This window comes from Jaculus jaculus, chromosome 13, assembly GCF_020740685.1.
Source record: "Jaculus jaculus isolate mJacJac1 chromosome 13, mJacJac1.mat.Y.cur, whole genome shotgun sequence".
Taxonomy (NCBI): Eukaryota; Metazoa; Chordata; class Mammalia; order Rodentia; family Dipodidae; genus Jaculus; species Jaculus jaculus.
The window spans coordinates 42144672-42169507 of record NC_059114.1 but is presented as its reverse complement, the minus strand read 5'-3'; the positions used below and the strand labels follow the sequence as shown (position 1 = coordinate 42169507).

The following is a 24836-nucleotide window of genomic DNA, read 5'->3' as shown; positions in this document are numbered from 1 at the left end:
ACCTAGCATTCAGAACACCTAAGTTTATGGGGGACACCTTAATCAAACCACCACAGACTCCTTTCAACCGACGGAAACAGCTATGAAGGGTTCCCGCATGGATCCCACATGAGCCACTGGCTAACTGTGTGGCTTTAAGATGGCACTTGCTGCCACCTTCACCCCGGTCTTACCTGCTACCATGACAGTGGCAACTATGATTTATTAAGCCAGTATTTCATGCCAGGGGATTTACTTACATAATCATTGTCAACAGCCTTCCAACATTAGCATTCAGGTAGCATTTTCTCCCCTTTCTTAATCACACATGAGGAAGGAGGTTTAGAGAGGCCACATGACATGCCTTGTCATCTAGCTGATGCTCTCCCTTTGACTGCACCCATTGGGCAACTGGCTGTCTCAGGTGTATTTCCCTTATATATAAGTTGGAGCTAATATTTGTATGCTGTGTCCCCACAGCAGCGTGTATTTGTGTGATGTGCTTGCCTCGTGAGCCTGCCTGCAGAGGCCAGAGGAGCACATTGGTGTCGATCCTCTGTTGTTCAATCTCTGTGTTCCCTTGAGACAAAGTCTCTTACTGAGCCAGCCTAGAGGTGTGGTTTTCATGAGCCCCAATAATTCTGCAATATCCACTCCCCACAGGGCAAGTTATAGGCATGTGTGGTCATGCCCAGCATTTTTTTATGGGTGCAAAGAACCAAATTCCACCTGTCTCAGGTCCTCACACTTGCATAGCAAAGGCTCTTACCTGCTGATCCTTCTCTCTAGCCCCTATAGCATTGTTTTTCAAGTTGTAGTTAGTGGCACAAAAGTGAGTTCTAAAATCAATTTAGTGGATAACAAAGAATTGAATCTCACATACTGTTCCTGAAACTTTTCTTTCTGACGAGATGTGTTTGTGTGTGTCTGCTTGTTCATGTATATGCTAACTGCTGAAATATTTCATCAGAAAAGACATTTTGTTTTCTGAATTATTGTCAGAAAGCATGATGGTGTCCATCCTCGGTTGTTCAATCTCTGTGTTCCCTTGAGACAAAGTCTCTCATTGAGCCAGCCTAGCAGTGTGATTTTCATGAACATCTGTTCTAGAGTATGAAGACCGAATGCACCTAAAAGGTGCTGTCGAGGTTTTGTAGAATCTGTACCGCCCTGCAAGTGTGAGCCGTCACTGTCAGCTAGCATTGCAGGCTGAAGTGGGCAAGTCCGGGTGGGAGAGCAGTGGGGAGGCCCTGCGTCTCTACTCATCAGCATCTGCATACACACTGCTAACCTCTCGCCACACCATGTCCAGGAGAGCTGGCACGCAACTGTCACATTCATTTCTCAACACAATAGGCCTCAAAGATAAAACCAGTTTGCAAACTGCTGTAAGTTTATGGGTTTTGGAGTCCTTGCAAACCAGTTTGTGGTTATAAAGAACTGCTGAGCAACTACGAGCTTGTATTCTCATTTCAACACAAGGGAAAGAGATCCCTGTGATAGCGTGAGCATCTTTTTCCTCTATAGGCCCAGAAGGGTTGGCTCCTGTCTTCCCCTCTTCTGCTCCCCGTCGCTATCAAAAACAGCATCCTCATCTGGAAGTGATTTCTTTCCTCTTGACTCTCCAAAAAGTCAGACTAATCCAGACTTCTCCAGCTTTTTTCTTGAAACAAAAGTTGGAAAGACCCTTCTGCCAAGGCCACTTTCATCAAAATGTGTTCTTTCACTCATTGCAATTTGTGAGGGAGTCACATGAAACATGGGGTACATGTCCCTCAGGAGATGCCCCGATTCTCTGCTGATGCAGTGATTTCAATTATCACTGAAGGATCTGGGTGTCCCCTGAGTAAGAATCCATGCCACCCGACATCTCTGCGCCTCTAAGCAAGCTGGCTAAGCAGGCAGCTCTGGCCTGGCAGTACTAGTACAAGGCACTGTGGCAGAGTAGCCTATGTGAACACAGGGATCTGAAAGGGTGTGACGCACAAGAAGTGTCTGTGTAAGGATTTTACGGCAAGACTCAACATGATACTCTGAGCTGTGCAAGGAAGAGCCCAGGCAGCACAGTTACCAGAACAGAAGGCAAGCTTTCCGGTTTTATGGACCTCACTAATACATGAGTCCTTGGATGCTGCTGGGCAGGCTTCCCATCACCCTGCCAGCCTGCTTCTCACACATCTGTAAATCTATCAAGCTGTAAAGCATGGCTGGTGCCAGCAGAGGCTGAGGTGTAGGCCTCTCTCTCTGGGATACACAGAAATCTCAAGTCATTAATAATTCATTCTGGTGTAATGAACATAGCTGTACCAAGTTGTGAGCTGTAATAATGAAGTGACAGATCAATTTATTACTTCAGTGCCAAAAGATAATGGTAGTTAATACTGAAAGTGTACAAGGTTTTCACCTAAAAGTTTCTGAAGCATTCTTAGATCAGAGTGTTTTATAAGTACCAAAATAAAAATAGATTATTAAAAGGGAAATGATTTTGTTAGTAGCCTGAAACCTATTTATATTCAGAGTTGCCAATCCAGAATTGCTGTATCCTTTTTTTCAAATGCCTTTGGGCATTTGGGGCCTGCAAATCAGAGTAATTATTACTCATTAATTAAATCTGAGAAGTAGAGCACAGCTTGAGATTTTGAAAAGGGAGGTTGCATTGGTCACATACATTTTTTTCCCAAAATCATCAATAATAATTTGAATTTGTGTGACTTGTAGCCAGGCTAGAATAATGGTCACAAGTCTGCCTAAAAGTGCTTATTCTTTAATCCCTAGTGAGCATTGTCTGAGCTTTACTTGTGCTGTGTACTGTGCTCAGCCCTGGTCATACCAAGTTAAGTGGCACAGTTTCCATGCTTACATGATGACAACATCAATATAATCTAGTAAGCCCAGGAGCAGGGTCACTTCTTTGCCTGCACGAGAGACCAGGGAGAAGCAGAAAGGAAAGAGGTGCTTCAGCTGAGCCTATAGACCAGAATAGGCCAGCCAAGAGAGAGACAGAGTCATTTGAGGTAGAGGAATGTCATGGTCAAGGGCTGAGATGTGGGAGAGGAAAATACTGTGGAGAGTGCTTTATCCTCTTCATGCATATCCTGTGCGTGACCACATTTAGCACACACCAGTTCTCCTGTGGTGGGTGTGTCAGCCACCTCTTTTCAGGAGAGGAAGAACACAATCTATGGCATACTAATTTATTTGCTCAGCGACCCAGATCTGGGAGGTAGCAGAAGAAGGCTCAGAGATAAGTTCAGGGTGGATGTGCTGCTTATGAGTTACAACTGTGGTCATAGGTCAGGAGAGCACTTGCTGAACATGTGCAAGGCCCAGGTTGTAATCCTCAACATCACAAAAATGAAACAAGATAAAAGGGCTGCAGTGCAAATGTGCTGTCATCCTTACCGAAACAATGATACAAAACTACATTGTCACACACCTCATGCAATTGTGCCTGAGTGTGCTCCCCAACCTTCCAGTGACCATCAGAAATGGGAGGGAGGCCTCTTCCACAGAGAAGTGACATGTGACTTGGGTTACAGACCTTACATGGTTGTGGCAGGCAGGATAAAGATGGACATAGAGGTGGTAGGGTCAAGGATTCAGGAGAAGGATAGAAAAGTCTACTGGTGATAAATAATCATTCTGGCTATACATTTTGGAAGTACTTTCAGGCAGAAATAGATTATTTATTCACTTGCCCAAAGGGCTTTTGTGCAAAGAGGGGAGTGATAGTTTATGTTTATTGCCTACTTCACATGACCTAGAACTATAATCATAGAGGAAACTAGCCTTTGAGTATGCTTATGAGGAACTGTCTAAATTCCGCTAGCCTCTTGGCACCATTCCATGGGCTGGGTTCCTAGTCTGAATAAAGAGAACAGAGCTGGGTACTCACAGTCATTGTTCTCTAATGCCTTACTGTGGACTACTGTCAAGCTCTTGCCATTCCTTTCCCACATGAGAACGGTAACCTTGTAGTTTGGATTGTATATCCCCGTGAGCTGATGTACTGTGAATGCCTATTCCCCTGCAGATAGGCAGCTTTGGGAGGTGGAGTCTTGGTAGAGATGTGTCACTAGTGGTGGACTTGCTTGCCAGTGTTAGTTCAGCTCATTCTCTTGCTGCCAGTTTTGTAGGAAGAAGTGATGTCTAGCTCCTGTTTGTGCCACACTTCACCATGCCATCATGAAGCTTCCCCTAGAGACCATAAACCAAAATAAAGCCAGGCGTGGCAGCACACGCCTTTGCTTCCAGCACTCTGAAGGCAGAGGTAGGAGTATTGCCTTGAGTTTGAGGCCACCTTGAGACTACATAGTGAATTCTGTCGCGACCACCTCGACCAGCAAGAATGACGCGACCTGAGAGCTCTTCTTTAAGCAGTTTGTTCAGGAACCTTGAACAATCTTCTGACCCCGGGGAGAGCCGACCCACAAGCTAAGTAGTCCTGCGCTAGCCAACCCTAGTGAGCCACGTGGCCCATGCAGATAGTTCCATGATTAAGGAAGCAGAATTAGTTAAGCAGCCTCAGCCAAATAAGGACTTGTTTATCCCAGAGAGCGCTCGCTATCGGGCTAGCGGAAGGCGGAAGCCCACGCCATCTTTAGGGTGCGGCACATTGCAGCTTTCCACAGAATTCCAGGTCCACCTGTGTTACAGAGAGACCCTACCTTAGAAAACAAAATAAATAAATCAGAATACATTCTTTCCTCCCATGAGCTGCCTTTGGTCAGTTGTTTGGTCTCAGCAGCACAAAGGTGACTACAACAAAACTCACACTGTAATCTGAAATGAGCCCTTTCTTCTTTATGTTGCTTCTGGTCAGGGAGTTGGTCATAGCACTATGAAAGTAATTTGATGGGTAAGTGCAATGCCTTTCTTAATTTGGGAGTGCAAGTGTAAGAACAGAATTCCTTTCCCACACATTATCTGATGGGGGAAATGGTGATAGTACCAGCAGCTTGTAAACCTGCAGACTTAGCTGATGGACTGACCAGAGGCTGTCCTTCTTGCCAAGTCCCCACTTGACCATCCCCATTAACTCCTTCAGATGAGCAATATGATACAGTTCTGTGTAGAATGAAAAACCATAAGCAATCCCATGAGACTAAGGTAGGACTGTGAAAGTGCTTATATAATTTCCTTTTGGAGACCAGAAATAGGCTGGGTTTTTATGGCAACTCTCCCTGTTGCAAGTGTAGCCTCACAGTCATGAAGCAAATCCTCTTTCTCAATGGCCTGGGCCACAGTTCAAATCCCATATCCCTAGCCATGCCCAGCCCCTTTCTGAAGAGGAAGTTAACTCTTAGCCTCAAAAAATTTAAAATTGCACATTTGCTGATAAAATTGTTTGAGGCAGAATTTCAGTAGAGGCTCAGTTTAAAACTGGCACTCAGGGTACTCAAATCTCTTTCCTCCTACATAAAGGAAGTATACAAGAGAAACAGTGTGGGCATTGATAGAATCATGTGAAAAATCACTCAGTATAAATAGCACTAAATGATGGGCAGGTAGGTCTGTGTAGACTGCCCATCTCTGCCCAGATTTCTCTTCAGCTTAAAGTTAATAATGAATAGCTTCCTTCTTTGAACAGGTGACTTAGGGAGGGAAGGTGTTAGTATTTTCTTAACATGCTACATGGCATGAACTTTTAACTTATAGTGCTAGCAGGGACCTTCTCAGTTCTTACACAGAGGGTAGCATACGAACAATGGAGTTTTACAGCCAGGTTCTAGAGGCCTAGGCATTGAAATCAGATGCATGGAATTCATTTTGAATCGTTGTTCATCAAAAATATGCGTGTATGCTTAGTGGATTACTGTGAGTAGCCATTGCTGATCCCATGTGTTCTTTCCATTTTGAGTGCAAGTGACAACATAAACACAGCCATATACATAGCTATACAGTAGTGCATTTTATTTCTTCTCATGCTGCATGTTTGCTTAATGTAAGCCACATGTTTAATCAAATGGGACTTTAATACTTCATGTCTAAAGTACTGAATTTCCTGACTTGATTTTAAATACCAGATCTGCCCATTTGAAAAATTAGGTCTGTTTTGTGCCTGTGTTTGTAAATGAATTAAAACTGTCAGGAGCTTTTATATCTTCAGAGGAGAAAATGCAAATGATTGCAGTGGTGTAAGCAGCAGCCAAATGCAGAAGTTTTAACCAAGAAGGATTAACAGTTACCTGGACTTGAAGAACAGGGACTCAAATGTGCAAAAGCTCATCATTTGGCACATGGTTGCCTTGGTCAGCTGTTGGGGGGTTGAGTGGTTATTCTATGCAAAAAGGAAATCATGCCAGGCATGGTGGTGTACACCTTTACTCCCAGCACTCGGGAGGCTGAGGTGGGAGGATCACTGTGAGTTTGAGGCCACTCTGAGATGACACAGTGAATTTCAGATCAGCCTGGGCTAGAGAGAGACCCCACCTCAAACCCTCCCCCACCCAAAAGAAAGTGGAAATCAAAAGAAGTGTCATAACCCGAAGTAGCAAAATAACTGAAATGCTGAACGTGGGTGTGTGAAACTGGAAGGTGAAAACACAAGGAGAAAAGCCTCTTTCATTCAGAGTGCCCAAGGCTGTCTCGAGTTCTGCATCCTGCAGATGAAGGTAGAAGGTAGGAAGCACCCAGGGAGGCCAGCTCTCTGCATACTGTTCATCTCTCATGTTTGCTTTTCTCCTTTCTTCCCAGCGTTGCTAACAACCACAAGCAGAACTTGATGACTGTGGCAAACCTGGGCGTGGTGTTTGGACCCACCCTGCTGCGGCCACAGGAAGAAACAGTAGCAGCCATCATGGATATCAAATTTCAGAACATTGTCATTGAGATCCTAATAGAGAACCATGAAAAGGTAATATATAATTGGGCCCTTGAAGGAAAGAATGTACTTTATTGGGGGAGGGGACCCTACACTGGACTTGATCCTCAGAGTTACTGTATTGTGGTGTTGGTGCATGTGCCTGAGCATGGTGGTTCTGGTGGTAGTGGTGAGCTTGAGGGCGCTGGTAGAGGTCACAGCAGTGGCCATGATAGTGAGCTGCTGATGAGCACGGTCTGGAGTGGGTAGCTTAATTGAGCTCTTACTCTTTGCCAGAAGCCTCTGAGCACTGGTATTGTAGGTATTTTGTCCTTAACAATCCAGAAAGGCTATTATGAGCCTCATTCAGAAAAAAAACTCTTGGTCATTTTTCACTTGACTGTGTTAGGAATTTATGAGTTTATTAATGTTAATAATATTAAACTTTCTATTTGCAAGTTGTTACCCTATAAGTTGATTATTTTTTAATGCTGGAGAATGAGAGAAAAGATTGGGGGATTGGGGCACCAGGGCTTCCAGCTACTGCAATCAAACTCCAGATGTGTGTGCATGTACAACCATGTGCACTTGGTCACCTTGTGCATCTGGCTTATGTGGGACCTGGAGAGACGAACATGGGTTTGCAGGCAAATGCCTTAACCACTAAGCCATTTATTCACTCCCATTTTGTTTTAGTTTTTTTTTTTTTTTTAGTGGCATGTTTTGTTTTTTCTTATTGTTGTGTGTATGGTGCATGTATGAATATGATCTTTGGTTTTAGGCCACTGGGGTTTCTGGTCTAAAGTATGTTAACACAGAGCTGTCCCACACCTCTGGTCCTAGCAGCAAATCCCTGTGCAGCTTCTGAGAATCTGCAGAGTTCCTTAAGATACCATTTGACAGCTGCAACTTTTGGATCTAATTAAAAAAAAGTTCATCTTCTTAAATATAACTTTTGCTTTGAATATGAATTTTTAAGCCAAATAAATCTAAGGATCTGACCACTTGTTCCTCCTACATTGATGCCAGCAATATAACATGCCATCACTTCTTGTCTGAATTTTCACAAACACTTATTGTTTCCTTTATTATTATTTTTTATTTTTTGTTTTTTCAAGGTAGGGTTTGGCTCTGGCTCAGGCTGACCTGGAATTAACTATGTAGTCTCAGGGTGGCCTTGAACTCATGGTGATCCTCCTACCTCTGCCTCCTGAGTGCTGGGATTAAAGGCGTGCGCCACCACATCCGGCTCTAATTTGTTTCCTTGATTCCATCTTGGTCTAACTATTCTGTTATCAACCAATGGAACAATACTTTTGACCTGCTGCACCAGCTTGTATCAGTTTTGTACTTTGAAGCCATTCCGTAACTTCCCATTTCACTAACCGTGAAGGTCCTTGCAGGAGGAGCCTATGGGTCCTACATAGTTGTTAACCCCATCTCCTGTGTCTCTTTTAGCCACCTTGGCTTTGCCTGCCTTGCTTTTCCTTGGGCACAGGAGATACTCTACTACTTCAAACTCTTTGCAGTTACTATTCCCATCACCTGGAATACTCTTCCTTCTTAAAACCACATAGTATGTTTCCTCCCTGCCTTCAAGGTTCTCTTCTCAGTGGAACCTACCTATATCTGTCCACTTAAAATGATAAGACATTTCCAACTCCTACATTCCCTATTCCTTTTCCTTTTCTGTGCCATTTACTACTTTAATCATGCTATACAACTTATTTGTTGATCAGATCAATGCCTTTCTGACCAGCATCTTGGAAAGGCAGGGATTTTGATCTGTTACGCTCTCTGCTTGGTCCTCAGTAGGCACTAAGGACACAGATGTTGGATGAATGTGACAACCAACCTATATAACAGCTTCCAGTGAACCTTGTCTCCTGGTCTCCAATTCCTGTGTAGTCACCTCTCTCTGAATAGGGCCAGCCTTTCTGACCTATAGGATAGGATGCAATTGTTTCTGACATCTAAGACTGTTCATGAAGATCATGAAAGACACTTTTGCCATGGTTTCTGGACTTGTTCACTCTGGGGTAAGTCATTCCCTGTAGTGAGGACATCACAACAGCACAGTGGGGAAGAATAAGGCTTCTTGCCAACAAGCAGCCATGCCAGCCAGCTACCTTAGAAGAAAGCCCTCCAGGCCTATGACTGGGCCTCATGACACAGCCCCAGCTGATATTTTGTGTGGAGCTTCAACCATCCCAATAAGCTCCCCCTCTCCATTTCTGACCCCAAAAACTGGGAGAGATAGTCAGTATTTGGTTGGGACTAATTTATTATACAGCATTTATCATTTCTAAGAAACCTTTGAATGTAAACTTTCATGAGCAACTCAGTGTCCTGTAGAGTTTGACAACATTATTCCCATCTTAAAGAGTTGATAAAGGTAAGAAATTAAATCATTCAATTGGAGATAATGTTTTTCTTTCTCTTTCCCAACTTCGGAGCCCAGTCTGCCGATTTTTCCTTAAATACAGGAAAACAAGAATAGGCAGTTTATACTATATAGCATAGAAAAAATTATGAAAAAGCAATAGAATATAGTTAATAACATGGTTGTGAGTGCAACTCACTGACCTTTCTTAGTGGTGTGACTGAGGATCTGCATTGTTTAACCTGTTCATACTGGCAGTGACTGAGGCCAGTCAGAGTTGATTTGTTACATGGTAGCTCAGTGCAGGTGTTCCAAGAAGGCATGCTCCAAAGTGATTTGGCTGCCCAGATTATCTCTAGTTTGTAGCTCTACTTTGAGATTCTCAGCAAACAATGAGCAGATGGGGAAACAAAGAACATGGGACAGTTGGTAAGATTCTAAGCCATGCCAAAAAGATGCTTGCTTTACTTTTTCCCACATTCTGTTGGCCTGAACTACTCTCATGGCCACTGTGGTGGTTTGATTCAGGTGTCCCCCATAAACTTAGGTGTTCTGAATGCCATGTCCCCAGCAGATGGCAATTTGGGAACTAAAGCCTTCTGGAGGGAGTGTATTGTTAGGGGTGGGTTTATGGGCATTATAGCCAGCTTCCCCTTGCCAGTGTTTGGCACACTCTTCTGTTGCTGTTGCCCACCTGATGTTGGCCAGGAGGTGATGTCCACCCTCTGCTCATGCCATCATTTTCCCTGCCATCATGGAGCTTCCCCTCAAATCTGTAAGCCAAAAGAAACCCTTTTTCCCACAAGCTGCTCTTGTTCAGGTGTTTTCTGCCAGCAATGCGAATGTGACTGCAACAGACGCTTCTAACTGTGATGGGAAACCAGGCTGACTGTGTACTTAGAGGAAGGGGAAGCATGTTTCCATATCAGCTTAGCAGTCTGCTTCAGAAAGACAGTGGGGGGAGGGAGATATGCATGCACACATACATGTGAATTAAATGAGATGATTTTTGTAAAGGGAGTACTGGCTAGTAGAATGCTTCATTAATTATAAACCATTTTTAATAGTCACAGCAGAATTCTTTGCAAATGGTATTCAAGTACAGGTTGAAATATCAAATGTACCCTTTTTCCTGATGGTACTTTTTTTTTTTTTTTTTTTCCGAGGCAGCATCTCACTCTGGCCCAAGCTGACCTGGAATTTACTATGTAGTCTTAGGGTGACCTTGAACTCATGGCGATCCTTCCTCCTCTGCCTCCCGAGTGCTGGGACTAAAGACGTGTGCCATCACACCTGGAGCTTTTGATAATTTAATGACTTTTAAAAATCAGTTTATTTTAAATTATGAGACAGATCTGAAAGGAATTAACAGTTTGATTATATTTCATGTCCCTAAAGGCATTTTAAAGCTTATAGTAAAAATTGTCTAATGGTTTCTGAGCTATAACTATTTTGGCTATCCTTGAAACTATAAAGCTTGCTGAAAAATACCTTTACAAGAAGACAGCTTTGAGGGCAGAGGAGATAGGTCATTTGGTAAAGTGCTTGCTTTGCAAGCATGAGAACCTGATTTTGATTCTCAGGACCCATGTAAAACTGCCAGACATGGGGTTTATAATTCCAACACTGGTGAAGGACAAGCAGATCCTAAGTGCTCCCTAGTCAGCCAGTCTCACCTAACTGGTTAGTTCCAGGTTAATGAGAGACCTTGTCTCAAAAAGGTGGATGGTTTTCCTAAGGAACAACAACTGAAGCTGTCCTCTGGCCTCCATACACAAGTGCCCACACTTGCACATACACCAGCACATACACATGTGCCCACACCCACATGCACACACATGCACACATTTCTTTTTTAAAAAAAGATCTGGTGTTCTTACTGATAATTTTGAAACATGAACATGTGGTAGTCCTGTTTGGGGCAGATAGAGAAATTCACACATAAAATGTAGAGACTATAAATATATGAGCAGTTGAAGAAAGTGCTTACATGGTTTGGTAGGTTACAAATTCTGTTGTGCTTTGATGCTGACACTCAGAGTGTTGCAGTTTTTATGAGATGTTCTTCATTCACCTCCGCCAGAGGCTACAGTGAATCACAGTAGGATTTATGGTTCCTGGATGAAAGCTGCTTCAAAGTGGCTCCATCCATGAGGTTGCTCATGATGGGCCAACACTATAAGCAGGATGTGTGTGAGGGGGGTGGTTGACTCTGTAGAGAAAGTCATTCATATTTATCAGGCTTAATTGTCTAGATTAAAAAAAAACTGACTTCTTTTTAAATATGGCTTCAAGTATGGCTTTATACAAAGCAAAGTTGTGCTGCCTCAGGTTGGTTAGAAGCCTCTGGTGTTCATCAGGCAGAAATACTCGCCATCCTTGGCCAATGCTTTGAATAACCTTTTTATAACACATTGACTTTAGCTGTCAAATCCAGAGTCTTTGATATCATCAGAGACTTATTTTTTATTTTATTTTTTAAGGTTTTTATTTATTTATTCATTAGCAACAGACAGGGAGACAGAGAGAATGGGCATGCCAGGGCCCCTAGCTACTGCAGACAAACTTCAGATGCATGTGCCACCTTGTGCATCTGACTTATATAGGACCTGGAGAATCAAACCTGGGTCCTTAGGCTTTGCAGGCAGGCACCTTAACTGCTAAGCCATCTCTCTTGCCTGAGACTTGTTCTTTAAAATTCACAATGTGAAGGTAATAGTTAGAATCTACACTATTAAAGTCATAGTTAATTATAGATAATACTGTTGAATGGCATTTCCTTATAGGATTATCTGATTTTTTAGAATCAGTCAGTATCTACATCTCCCTCTCCTTCTCTCTCTCTCCCCTTCCGTCCTTCCCAGTGTGGTCTTTGGTATCAGAAGCTGGGCCCCACTTATAGTAATGAGTTTCAGCAGTGCCTTCATACCTGATAGCATCAGTTGTCTTGCTCCAAACAAGCCCCAGGACAGATCTTTTAATACATGACTACAGTCTCTGGCATAGTATTTTCTCATGTTGTTAAGAACTTTTAATAAAGTAATAGTTTTGTACCTTGGACTAATGATGAGGAAGTATCCAAGAATAGACAAGAGATAGTGCTGAAATGAGGGTGTGGAAACCCAGGCGTCTAGCTTTTGGAACAATTTCATGGAAAGAAAAGAGAACCACAAGATGCATCCTGTTGAAGCTTTTTATGCTGCACAGCAAATCATGTCTACACATAGTGATTTAAAACAGTAGTAATGCTATGGCTCTCTTTGCTATCCTTCAGACGCTTGGAGAGTGTTCATGTATGTCCTTTCTGATACAAATCTAAGATAGCCTCATCCCATGTGTCTAGGATGTTGGTACTAGCTATTGGCCAAAACACCTTGATCTTTGTCCACGTGGTCTTTTTCCTCCCTCTGTCCATCCTTCTGTTCCTCCCTCTCTGCCTCTCTTTCTTTGCAACAGTTCTTTTTTTTAATATTTTATTTATTATTTGTTTGCTAGCAGAGAGAGAGAGAGAGAGAGAGAGAGAGAGAGAGAGAGAGAGAGAGAGATTGAGAATAGGTATGCCAGAGCCTTTTATCACTGCAAATGAACTCTAGACTTATGTGCTACTTTGTGCATCTGGCTCTATGCGGGTACTGCAAAACTGAACCCAGGTCATCAAGTTTTTCAAGCTAGCACCTTTAACCACTGAGCCATCTCTCCAGCCCTCTTCACGTCATTTCTTATCATCTATACCCCAAACATAGAAAGCGGACAAACTTAGAACAGGAAGAGACTGTTAAAGCTTATGCCTGGAATGTAGTCACTTCCATTGCATTCTGTTGGTCACAGCAAGCCACACATCCAGCTATACTCAAGGGGAAGGAACCAGACTCCACAGTGTGGTTTGAGTATGTCTCCTAAGGGTTCATTTGTTGAAATTTAACCCCCATTTGTAAGTATTAAGAAGACAGAAACTTAATCTGACTCTGGTTTGTGAAGGTGGGACCTTTGAGAGGAGATTAGAATTAGATTACATCATCAGGCAGATGACTGCTGATAGCTTTATAAGAGAGATCAAGAGACCAGCAGGCAGATACACGCACCCTGTCTCTTGCCTTACAATGACCTGCCCCAGATGTGGCTCCTTGACCTGGACCTCTAGAATTATGAGCCAGAATAAACCTCTTTTTTCCCTCAAAGTTTCCCAGCCTCAGAGATTTTGGTATAGGAATGCAAAATGAGTTAATCCATTCCACCTCTGAATGTAGAGAGCTATGCCTGTATGTATGCTGGAAGACTGGTTGCAAGCAACCTACCTATCATACCTGGAGGGGAGTGGTTGCTTTGGCTCCCTTTGAAGAAGGCTCTGTCTTTTCTTGCAGTGGCTTGTTCTGAATGTGGGCAACACTTCAACTTTTTCTATGGAAAGTGTTCTTTTGTTTATCCTCAACATTGCCTTTTTTGTTTCTTTTTCAAGGTAGGGTCTCACTGTATCCAAGGCTGGCCTTGAACTCATGGTGATACTCCTACCTCAGCCTTCCAAACATTGATTGAAGATACACACCACCATGTCCAGCTTAGCATTTCCATTTTTGGCATACATGTGCATCAGACATTTGGTGGTAGCAGCAAGTTCAGTCCTCAGATGTCCTTTATGAGGTTCTGTGTGGATAACTAACTCATAAGTATCTAAAACTGGGGAGATATTTTAAAATTAATTTATTTTTATTAACAGCTTCCATGATTGTAAACAATATCCCATGGTAATGCCCTCCCCCCCACTTTCCCCTTTTAAATTCCACTCTCCATCATATCCCCTCCCCCTCTCAATCAGTCTCTCTTTTATTTTGATGTCATGATCTTTTACCTCCTACTTTGATGGTCTTGTGTAGGTAGTGTCAGGTACTGTGAGGTCATGGATATCCAGGCCATTTTGTGTCTGGAGGAGCACATTGTAAGGAGTCCTACCCTTCCTTTGGCTCTTACATTCTTTCCACCACCTCTTCCACAATGGACCCTAAGCCTTGGAAGATGTGATAGAGATATTTCAGTACTGAGCACTCCTGTCACTTCTTTCCAGCACCATGATGTCTTCTAAATCATCCCAAGTTCACTGCCGTCTGAAAAGAGAAGGTTCTCTACCAAAAATGAGAGTAGCATTAATATATGGATATGAACATTAAGAAAAGCATTTACTGGGCAGTTTGGTGTGCATAGTATATACATTTAGCCAGATAGCAGACATTATACCCCTAGGCTTCATGGCTACCCCTGTTGTGGATTTTCAGTACTAGGGATGTATTCCCTCCCATGGAGGGGGCCTCCAGTCCAATTAGAAGGCAGTTGGTTTCTACCATGACAGATATGCCACTCTTGCACCCGTTGGCTCATTGGCCTGGCTGGCCAAATATAAGGCTTGCAGTGTCCACTGTTGAGTATCTTCACTGGTGATTTTTCTCTCTCCCATTGAACTGCATGCAGAATGGCTTCTCCAGCTTTCTGTCAGTTGGTCTACATGGAGGAATTTTTCAGCTCAGTTCCAGCAGGATTTTCCAGTGGCCTTGTAGCCCAAGTATGTGGAGTCTTCAGCAATAGGGTCTTGACATCTATAACTGATGGGAAACCAAAGGCCTCAGCAATGGCCTGTAATTGTGTGTGTGTGGGGGGGGGGCGGCATCAGGGACCTCCCTGGAAGGTATCCCATTCCTGGAACTAAAAATTTTCTAGTAACAATCTATAGCTCCTAAGACATATTTAACTTTAAAATTGATACTTTAAGGGGAAAAAATGCTTTCCACGAAATCTGGAAATTTAGTCTCTAACCTGATAAAACATCTTTTCTTCAACAGAAGAAAAAAGACTATTGAAACTGGCTAAAACATTAGATGTTTCTCCCCATCTCTTTACTTGTTTACTGGGTTGATGTTGGACATTTAGCTCAAGGGGTAAAAATGATGATGAATTTCTTTAAGTTGTCACTGGTCTATGCACACACATACTAGGCAGCACCTGTGAGTACAGAAACTTCTGTTGAGCCCCCCCCCCCTTTTTGTGTCCACAGAAATCCCTTCTGTGTGTCTTTCACTGACACCTTCATATTGGTCATAGACACCATGTGAACTGTACTTACCCTGTCACAGTGGTCCAGAGTCTTTTGCTCCAACTGACTTTAGTAGGGAGCAGCATTTTGCAGAGATTTAGGAAACAATTATCCCAAATTAAGAAGAGATGGACAGAGCAGGAAAAGCTAGAATATACAGTTATGTTTAGGAGCTTGTGGTAATTTTTGTTTTTCTATGTGTGTAGTATGTGCTTATGTGTTGATTCAGTTGAAGCTAGTGGTTATTTTTAATGAATATTATCTAGACATTATAATTTTGATAATGATAGCTCACTCTTACAAACAAAAATCATTCTAAACAGATTTATACCTATCATATCACTTAATTCTCCCAGGAAGCCTATAAAGCCAATATTTCTAGCTGGCTCTTAAAAATTATAACCCTAAAGTGCTGAGAGTTTAAGAGATAGCTAGCTAAACCAGGAACTGGAACTGATCATAGGACCGATATTTAGAATCCATACCATGGAAACTACTGTAGTTAATCTCTACTTGATGCAGTGAACATTTATTGACTACTAACTATTGGCCCAACATAAATAAGATGGGTCTTTTTGTTCAGCACATGGTTACTTATCAGGCTGTAACCAGCCTCACTGTAGAAGATAGCATGTTAAATGACAGCCAGCAGAATGAAGTAAGTGTGATGACACCATGGAGTTATCATTTGATTCTGCTCACACTGGGCTTTGGTCCCTAACAGAAGTTTGTAGGCAAAGAAATAATAGAAACAAGGAGGGGAGTTTTTCCAGGGGAGTGACATTAGTCAGATTGTGTTTACTAAGTTGGCATATTGTAGTCTGCCTTCTTACCCAGAAGTTGAAAACATAAGTAAAGTACTTGAAAACATAAGCATAAGCAAGAACTTTCTTAAAGGGATTCCAGTAGTATTAGAAATGGCCCCAAGAATTGACACATGGGACTATATGAAATTAAGGAGCTTTTGTACAGCAAAGGAAACAATCACCAGAGTGAAGAGCCAGCCTGCAGGATGGGCAAACTTCATTGGTTGCTACACATCAGTAGGGGACTAATACTAGAATATATAAAGAACTGCAAAGTCGTGGCTGGAAGCCCTGGCGCGCCCATTCTCTCTCTGTCTACCTTCCTATTTCTGTATGTATGTATGTATGTATGTGTGTATATATATATATATATATATATATATATATATATATATATATATAAAATAAACAAATAAAAATAAAATATTAAAAAATAATGTATGCTTGCAGAGATGGTGTAGTTTAAGAATAAAGTTTGGAAACACAAAAAAAAAAAAAAAGAACTGCAAAGTCAAACACACAAAACAAACCATCCAATAAATGTGCTATTGAACTAAGTATGTCTCCAAAGAAGACATATGAACAACCAATTAATATTTGAAAAACTGTTCAAACCCTAACACCAGGGAAATACAGATTAAAATTGCCTTGAGACTACATCTCACCCCAGTCAGAATGGCTATCATCAAGAAAACAAAGGACAATAAGTGCTGATGAGAATGTGTGGAAAGATAGATTATTGGTGGGAGTGTAAACTGGAATAAATCAGTATGGAGGCTCCTCAACAAGCTAAAAATAGAACCCCTATATCATATAACTATACTGGAAGGACTCTTAAGTCACTATACCACAATGACACTTGCACATCCATATTTATTGCTAACCTACTCACAATAGCCAGAAAATAACCAGCCTAGATGTTCATCAATAGATGAATGCATAAAGAAAATTGGTGCATACATACAGTGGGATTGAATATAGGTATAAAGTAAAATGAATCCATGATATTTGCAGAAAAATTGATGAAACCTGTAAATCTCTATGTTAAGTGAAATAAGACAGGCTCAGAAGGATAAATACTACATGTTTTCTCTCATATGTGGTGTGGCAGACAGATTCAGGTTCGCTGAGATGAACTTCCAGACCAGGCACAGTTATGGAGGAAGGGATTAATTGAATCTTACAGATCCAGGGGAAGTTCCATAATGGCAGAAGCTGGCCTGCCTTCACAGGCCCAAGTGGACAGAGAGAAGCACAAGCCTAAAGGTCAGAAGCCACAGCACACTTCAGGAACTCCAGCTAGGCACACTTTGGTATCTTTAGATTGAAATCAGAAACCCACCACCACACCTTAAGATCACCCAGTGACATTGCCTCCAGCCAAGTAGCCAGCAGATGCAAACTACAAACAATAAAGAACTGAATATATTGGGGGCCATCTATTCTAGTCAAACCACCACATTCTGCCCCTGGCCCCCAATACATTTATAATCATCACACATTGTAAATTGTATGCAGTTCAATTTTAAAGGTCCCCACAGTCTTGACCAATTTAAGATATTAAGACCTGTAAAATCAAACAACTTAAACATTTCTAACCTATAAAGGCACAGAGTAAACATTTTTAACTGGTATAAGGCACAGCAAGGAGAGACTAAAACAATGCAGATTCAACCACCATCAAGCAAACATCAAACTTCTGCAGTTCAAGTTCAACATAATCAGAGGCTGACAGTCTCCAGATTTTTCAATTCCGCCCCTCCAGCTGGGCAGAGTAGCAGGGGAACACTTCCATCCCAGGCCAACATTGCACTCCATGGCAGTCCTTGCATAGTCCTGGTATGTCCATAAACATCTTGAGGTCTTCATGCAAACCACAGTCCATCTTCCAAAGGCTCTTTCAGCCTATCAGGGCATCATGCCCTGCCTCATGCTGCATCTCAGCAGCAGCTCCTGGAACCATGTGCAATTTATGACCACTCCGCACACTTTCCAAAGGCTCTTTCAGCCTATCAGGGCATCAGGCCCTGCCTCATGCCACATGTCAGCGGCAGCTCCTGGAAGCATGTGCAGTTCATGACCACTCCTTGCATTTTTCATGCTTCTGAAACCAATACCAGGTGTGTAGGAGATAGCCATATTCTTAATTCAGGGATGAAACAAATCATAGCCTTGAAAAGCAGGTTCTTTCTCCAATCAATTCTTTCCAAAAGTGTTTTTGCATTTCTATGATAGTCTTTCCTCAGGCATCCTTTCCATGGTCCTTTAAGATTGCTAATGTAGCGGGGCGTGGTGGCGCACGCCTTTAATCCCAGCACTCGGGAGGCAGAGGTAGGAGGATCGCCGTGAGTTCGAGGCCACCCTGAGGCTACATAGTGAATTCCAGGTCAGCCTGAGCCAGAATGAGACCCTACCTCGAAAAACCAAAAAAAAAAAAAAAAAAAAAAAAGATTGCTAATGTGTTTGACAATAGCAGTTTTAGTAATCTAAAGTCAGTCTCTGTGCCAGTAAATTTAACTTGCTTAAAGTTTTCCAGCTTAAAATCTTAAGTCTCTCAGTCCAATATCTTTCGCCAAGCACATCAGTCCATTACAAATTTAACCTTGATCAAACTCTCTGGGCCTGGGCAGCAGGACGCAGCCAGCCCTTATGCCAGTAGCCCAGTTCCAACTAAAGTCCTCTGCAGTCTTTCCTTCCCCTTAGAAAGCTCATAAACCAAACCTCGAATTTCAATGCTGTCTGCACTTAGCATTCTCAGACTCTCATCAGAATAGCCCATAAAACTTGGCTTACCACTCCAGAAGACATCTTCAGTTGCAAGCACCAAGTCCATGCCTATTCCTTCAAAACAAAGGTTCCAAAATGATCAACATCCACATGGTCAGGTTCATCTCAGCCCACTCCTCGGTACCAAATTCTGTGGCAGACAGATTCAGGTTCGCTGAGATGAACTTCCAGACCAGGCACAGTTATGGAGAAAGGGATATTTATTGAATCTTACAGATCCAGGGGAACTTCCATAATGGCAGAAGAAGCTGGCCTGCCTTCACAGGTCCATGCAGACAGACAGAAGCACAAGCATAAAGGTCAAAAGCCACAGCACACTTCAGGAACTCCAGCTAGGCACACTTTGCATATCTTTAGATTGAAATCAGAAACCCATCACCACAACTTAAGATCCACCCAGTGACATTGCCTCCAGCCAGGTAGCCAGCAGATGCAAACTACAAACAAACAACTGAATATATTGGGGGCCATCTATTCTATTCAAACCACCACATGTGGAAATTAGATTAGAATTTGTGTGTATATTGTGGAGGGAGTCATGGAACAAGAAAGGGGACCATGAAAGGAGATGAAGAGATCTTAAAGTGGGCGAGAGTTGTGTGATATAAACGAGGAAGGGAAAGCTATTTGGGTAGGGACATAGTAGATAGTAAGAGTAGAGCAGGGAGATGGGAGCACATTATAAGGGCATATATGTCGACTTTAAAAATTAAAAGTTTTTAAAATGGCATGGCTATGAGAGGAATGTGGTTACAAGTTAGCAGTAGAATGGAGATGCCAAACAGATGTATTCAGCTCATTCATCAAGGGTCGGGAAAGTTATAGAAAATAGGGTAAATTGTAGACTACTGAAAACTGGGATCTATGGAAACTGAATCACCCCGTACTCTTGATTGCTGATTTGAAAACATCTTGATAAGTAACAAAACCCATAAAGCTGACCATCCTGATATAAACTTGCATCTCTGCAAGTTTGACCTTTGACCTACAGCAGCCTTGATTTACTTTGCAGGGAGAGCCTAATGGTCTTTATTTGGTTTTGATTGCCAGATGTCCTAAGGTGATATGCTGGCTCCAGGATTCATTTCCCACCAGTGACTCTCCAGTGCTCCACTTACATTGCAAGGTAGCTACAGAAGAAGATGGCTTTTTTTTTTAACCATAGGCACATTTGAGGGGGATGGTCATAGGACAAAGACCTTGGCTCTTAAAATGCTTACTTGAAGGCAATAGTCATTTCTTTAAAATTGCCTCATTTCCTCCCTAAACTCTAATTATTTTGAAGCCTAAAATACCAGTTAGGCAAATACTTGGGACTATAGTGGAAATAATATTTATGTATTTCTAGTTAGGATTTAAAATATTTTAAAACAAAAAATTCTGAATATTGTCATTGTCAAAGATACCTCAAAGCCTATAAATTTTGCAGTTTCTTAAAGGTTTTACTATACTTACTTTTTAAAGGTTAATTTTCCAATTGCTTTGAAAGTTTTAGTTATCTAAGAAAGCAAATGCCCTTTTTTCTTAGTTCTGGCTAAACCTGAAATTTCAAGCTTTGTGGGGTGTGTGTTTGTGAGTGTGTGTGTGTGTGTGTGTGTGTGTGTGTGTGTGTTCATTTTTCACTGGACTGTTAGGTGTCAATCATCATTACAAGATTGGCACTGTTAGTTCTTAAACAGATCTTGACAGTTCTTTTGGCGGTGGCCCTGGAGAAGGGTTTCTGTATATAAAGCAAGATGTTTGTGTTCCCATGTGCCTGTGGACTGTGTCCTTTGGCCAGCATTGCTCCTCAGTGTCTGTAGTATCTGGCAGTGTGAGTTATGATGGTTCTTCTCCAGTCGGCCAGTGATCATTGAGAGAGGTGAAAAGGTAACATTTTTCTCCATTTTTTTTTGTTTTTTTTGATTTTTGTTTTTTCTTTCTTCGAGGTAGGGTCTCACTCTGGCTCAGACTGACCTGGAATTCACTATGTAGTCTCAGGGTGGCCTTGAACTCTCGGTGATCCTCCTACCTCTGCCTCCCAAGTGCTGGGATTAAAGTCGTGCGCCACAACGCCCAGCTGAGAAGGTAAAATTTTTAACTTAATTCTCAGCAGTTTTCCCCATATGTTAATTTCTATGTCAAGGAGAGGAACTAGTAACAAAATCTGACTGCTGAATACCTAGGACATGCACCTAAGCAACCTTGAGTCCCCCAGTGAGATGGCAGTCCCTTTCATGTAGTTAGCTTTATTTGAGTTGACATGGATCCACTACACTGCTTTTATCAAAACCAAATCTATTGCACCAAACCATTTTGGGTTTCATGTTCCAAAGTACATTAGTTAATAGATAGTTGATTTGTTACCTGACAGGTGTTTGGCAGTGCTCTTCATTGATATTTCATACTTGCTGATGTGCAGAATTAGTAGTAATGTGGCTCTTTTTTGTCCTATCCTTGTTAAATTCAGAGCAAGGTAGATTTACTTTGTGTTGGGCTAGAATGCTTCTGTTCTGTTCTGCATCTTTTTTTTCCTTTTTGGAGTCACGTGCTGTATAAAACTCTTCATTGGAGGAGCCGGGAGTGGTGGCACATCCCAGCACTCGGGAGGCAGAGGTAGGAGGATCACAGTGAGTTCAAGGCCACCTGAGACTACAGAGTGAATTCCAAGTCAGCCTGAGCTAGAGTGAGACCCTACCTTGAAAAAAAAGAAAAAAAACTCTTCATTGGTACAGCAGGTTTGTGGACCTGAGAGAGAGAGAGAGAGAGAGAGAGAGGGAGGGAGGGAGGGAGGGAGGGAGGGAGGGAGGGAGGGAGGGAGGGAGGGAGGGAGGGAGGGAGATATATCTTAATAAACTTCAGATTAACTGAAAAATGAATTGGGAAGCTCCTTAGTGGTACTCAGAGAGGGCTAGGGTATGTTGTCATATTTTAATGAATTCCTCTCTCAGCAAAAGAACGCTAACAGGGAGTAGAATCTTTCTCAACATGTGGAAAATCACAGCTCTCTATATATACCCTTAGTTACTAAATGTAATCGGTTTCTTTTAAGAGAATTTTTAAAAAAATAAATTACCCAAACTACTTTCCAAATTGTTGATCCCTCTGCCAAAATTGCTGATAGCAATAGGACTTAGGACTTGCAGCTGTCCTTAAAAACCCTCTCTGCAGCTACAGCTTCTGAATTTGGCTTCTTCACAGCAATTACAAGTGAGCCCTGCTGAGGCCTGTCTGAATCTCCAGCTTAGAGGTGCTGGGTGTCTGGCTCTTTCTGCACCATGCAAAGATGGCCCAGAACTAGTGAACAGTGTATCTTTGACCCTCACTTCCTCAGCCAGATATTCTGGTTAAGCCAGCCTCATGCTACCTGGGTCCCTGATCTGTTTGTTTCTCAAAATGATTGTTCTGTCTGTCTCGTTTTGTCAGCCTCTCTGTTTGCGTTGTCAACCCTGGGCCTGAGCTAACTGGGACTGATTGTCTCCCCAACTACTTTGCAGCTGTAGACTAGGAGCTCTTCATCATGACCTAATTTTCCTCCCATAAAAATCACAGCACATAATAACCAGTACACTGCACACTTTACAGAGAGACTCCTAAGCCTTTCTAATTACAGGAGCATGTGACAGATGGGATTAGAAAAGGTGTAAAAATGTGTGTGCAACACAGCTAAGAACAAATTCCACTGGTGTCAGTGCTCCACAGCATCAAGATGGGCCAGAGGGGAACAGAAAACCTTGAATGTGTAGAAGGCACATGGGAAAAACAGCAGCAAATTTTAACATTGCTGTAGGCATTTAAGATTGATGTCTTGCAACGAACAGTAATTAAATTTGCACTTATAGATTACATCCTTGTGTCCCAACTACAAATAATTCATTATGAATCTCCAATTATTTCTCTTCTTATACCCTATATGTCTCCTTTTTTAAAATATAGATTCAATGCGGTTAGTAAGTGCCAAAGCTCTAGGTGCCTTAGTCCTTACCAGGGTCCTGAACCTTTTTATAAATAAGACACACAGAGGCAGGGCCTTATATAATCTGCTGAAGGTCATAGAGCTGAAGAAAAGCCTAAAAATCAGATCTGTGAGACTTGAAAATATATGCTCTTTCTACCTCATCATTTGTCTCTCAAATCAATACCAGATAGAAAGACCATAGGTAGCTAAGCCTCAGGCAGTCAAGGAATCATAAGGCTGTTTCAGCTGTGTGCCTTATCTTGCATGCCTGTCCTTAATAGTTCAGTTAATTTCACCAAATCTCTATTCCCTTATCTGCATGATGGCAAGAGCAACTATAATTTCCTTCTAGGATTTTTGTGAATAAAATAGCCCATGTGTCAATCCGTGTAAATAAGAGCATGGTAAACATTGAACAAATGTTGGTGATTAGTTCTGTTGTCTTTTTTACTGCCATCACTTCCTGTCTGCTCTTTGCCACTGTCATGTTAAGTATTTATGTTCCTTTCCATTAGCTCTGCAAAGCAGGTGTTGGATCTCTATTTATACAAAGGAAACAGGCTTAGAGAATTTAAAGACCTTGTCTGAGATCATACAGCTTGTGGGTGGCAAATCCAGCATTTGAGCTTAAGTTCATCTACCTCCAAAGCTTTCTACACATCTCAAGGCTATATATAGCGCCAGGCATGGTGGTGCACGCCTTTAATCCCAGCACTTGGGAGGTAGAGATAGGAGAATCACCATGAGTTCAAGACCACCATGAGGCTACATAGTGAATTCCACGTCAGCCTGGGCAAGACCAAGACTCTACCTCGAAAAAAAAAACTATGTTTATCAAATAAATTCCTATATTTGGTAGGACGGTATGCCATTGAAGTAGATGCTCATGATAGCAAGGTCACTCTGTTTGGTGTTGTCTACCAAGTGAGCAGGAGACCCAGGATTCACCAAGGCTGGCTGACCGCAAAGATAGAACCAGCCCTGGCCAATGTCCTGAGTGGCAGAAAAGGGAAATAATAGTTTATGGATCTGTTAATTTATGTTTATGGTGTTTCTGGATCTGTTAATTTCACTCACAGGAAGCTTGAAATTGGGACTACTTGGGGGAGTCATCCAGAGTTATAATTATTTTGTGTTTCTTTTATTCAAGGTAGAGTTTCACTCTAGCCCAGACTGACCTGGAAGTCTCTCTATAGTCCCAGGATGGCCTTGAACTCACAGTAATCCTCCTACCTCTGCCTCCCAAGTGCTAGGATTAAAGGTGTGTACTACCATGCCAGGCCAGAGTTGTATTTTTATTTAATAATTTTGTTCCCAGTGGTTCCCAGCAGGTTTGCTATCTTCCTAGCTTTTACTGTAATGCATTCCTGATTTAGCTGACATTAGTTTATAAATCAGACTGTACGAACAGGGCACTTGGGACACAAAATGAATCTCCCCTCTTAGTGTTAATTTGGAAAGTCTCTGTAAAATGAGTAGATTGTTCTTGCCTCATGGTAGAGCTCCAGAAATCCATTACTGGGTGATTACATGAGCTCATGCCTCTGCCCCTCAGCAGATCCCTCTGTACAGCGATTCTTCTAGACAGCAGAAGAAAACTTCATTTAGTTCTCTTGAAGCCCGCTCTTCTAAGTGAAACAGAATTGGAACCACCAATGAACCTGAGAAGAATTCAGATTCTCATCAAAATTCCAACTGGAACTTAAAAGTTCAAATCAGTCCAAACTGTTGGACTAGTTAGAAGGTTGCCAGGTAATCAACTTATATGTATTCAAATTCCTGAGTTAAATAAGCAATAGTCTTGGACAGTTTTCTTCTAGTGTGTGTGTGTGTGTGTGCGCGCGCACGCGTGCACATAGGCATGCATGTTTGTGTGCCACTGCACCTCAAGGTATTTTTTGTCTTCACCTTCCACCCTACCTAAGACAGGATCCTTGTTGTGCTATTTTTTACAGTGAGTGTCAATGCAGCTGGTCTGTGAGCTTCTGGCTTCTCTAGGGTCTACTTTCCATTGCCATCGGTGCATTGGAATCACAGACATGTGAGCCTCTTTGTAGCAGGTC

At 42.1% G+C, this 24836-nt stretch overlaps 1 protein-coding gene across 2 annotated transcripts in view; it reads left to right on the top strand.

Moving 5' to 3' along the window:
- Window positions 1-24836, top strand: part of Arhgap26 (Rho GTPase activating protein 26) — a 481437-nt gene that overhangs the window by 354155 nt on the left and 102446 nt on the right. For both annotated transcript variants that reach the window (XM_045132425.1, XM_004664708.2), the window contains exon 18: window positions 6676-6835. In XM_045132425.1, coding sequence (XP_044988360.1) covers window positions 6676-6835 — 160 coding nt within the window. The remainder of the gene's footprint in view (window positions 1-6675; window positions 6836-24836) is intronic.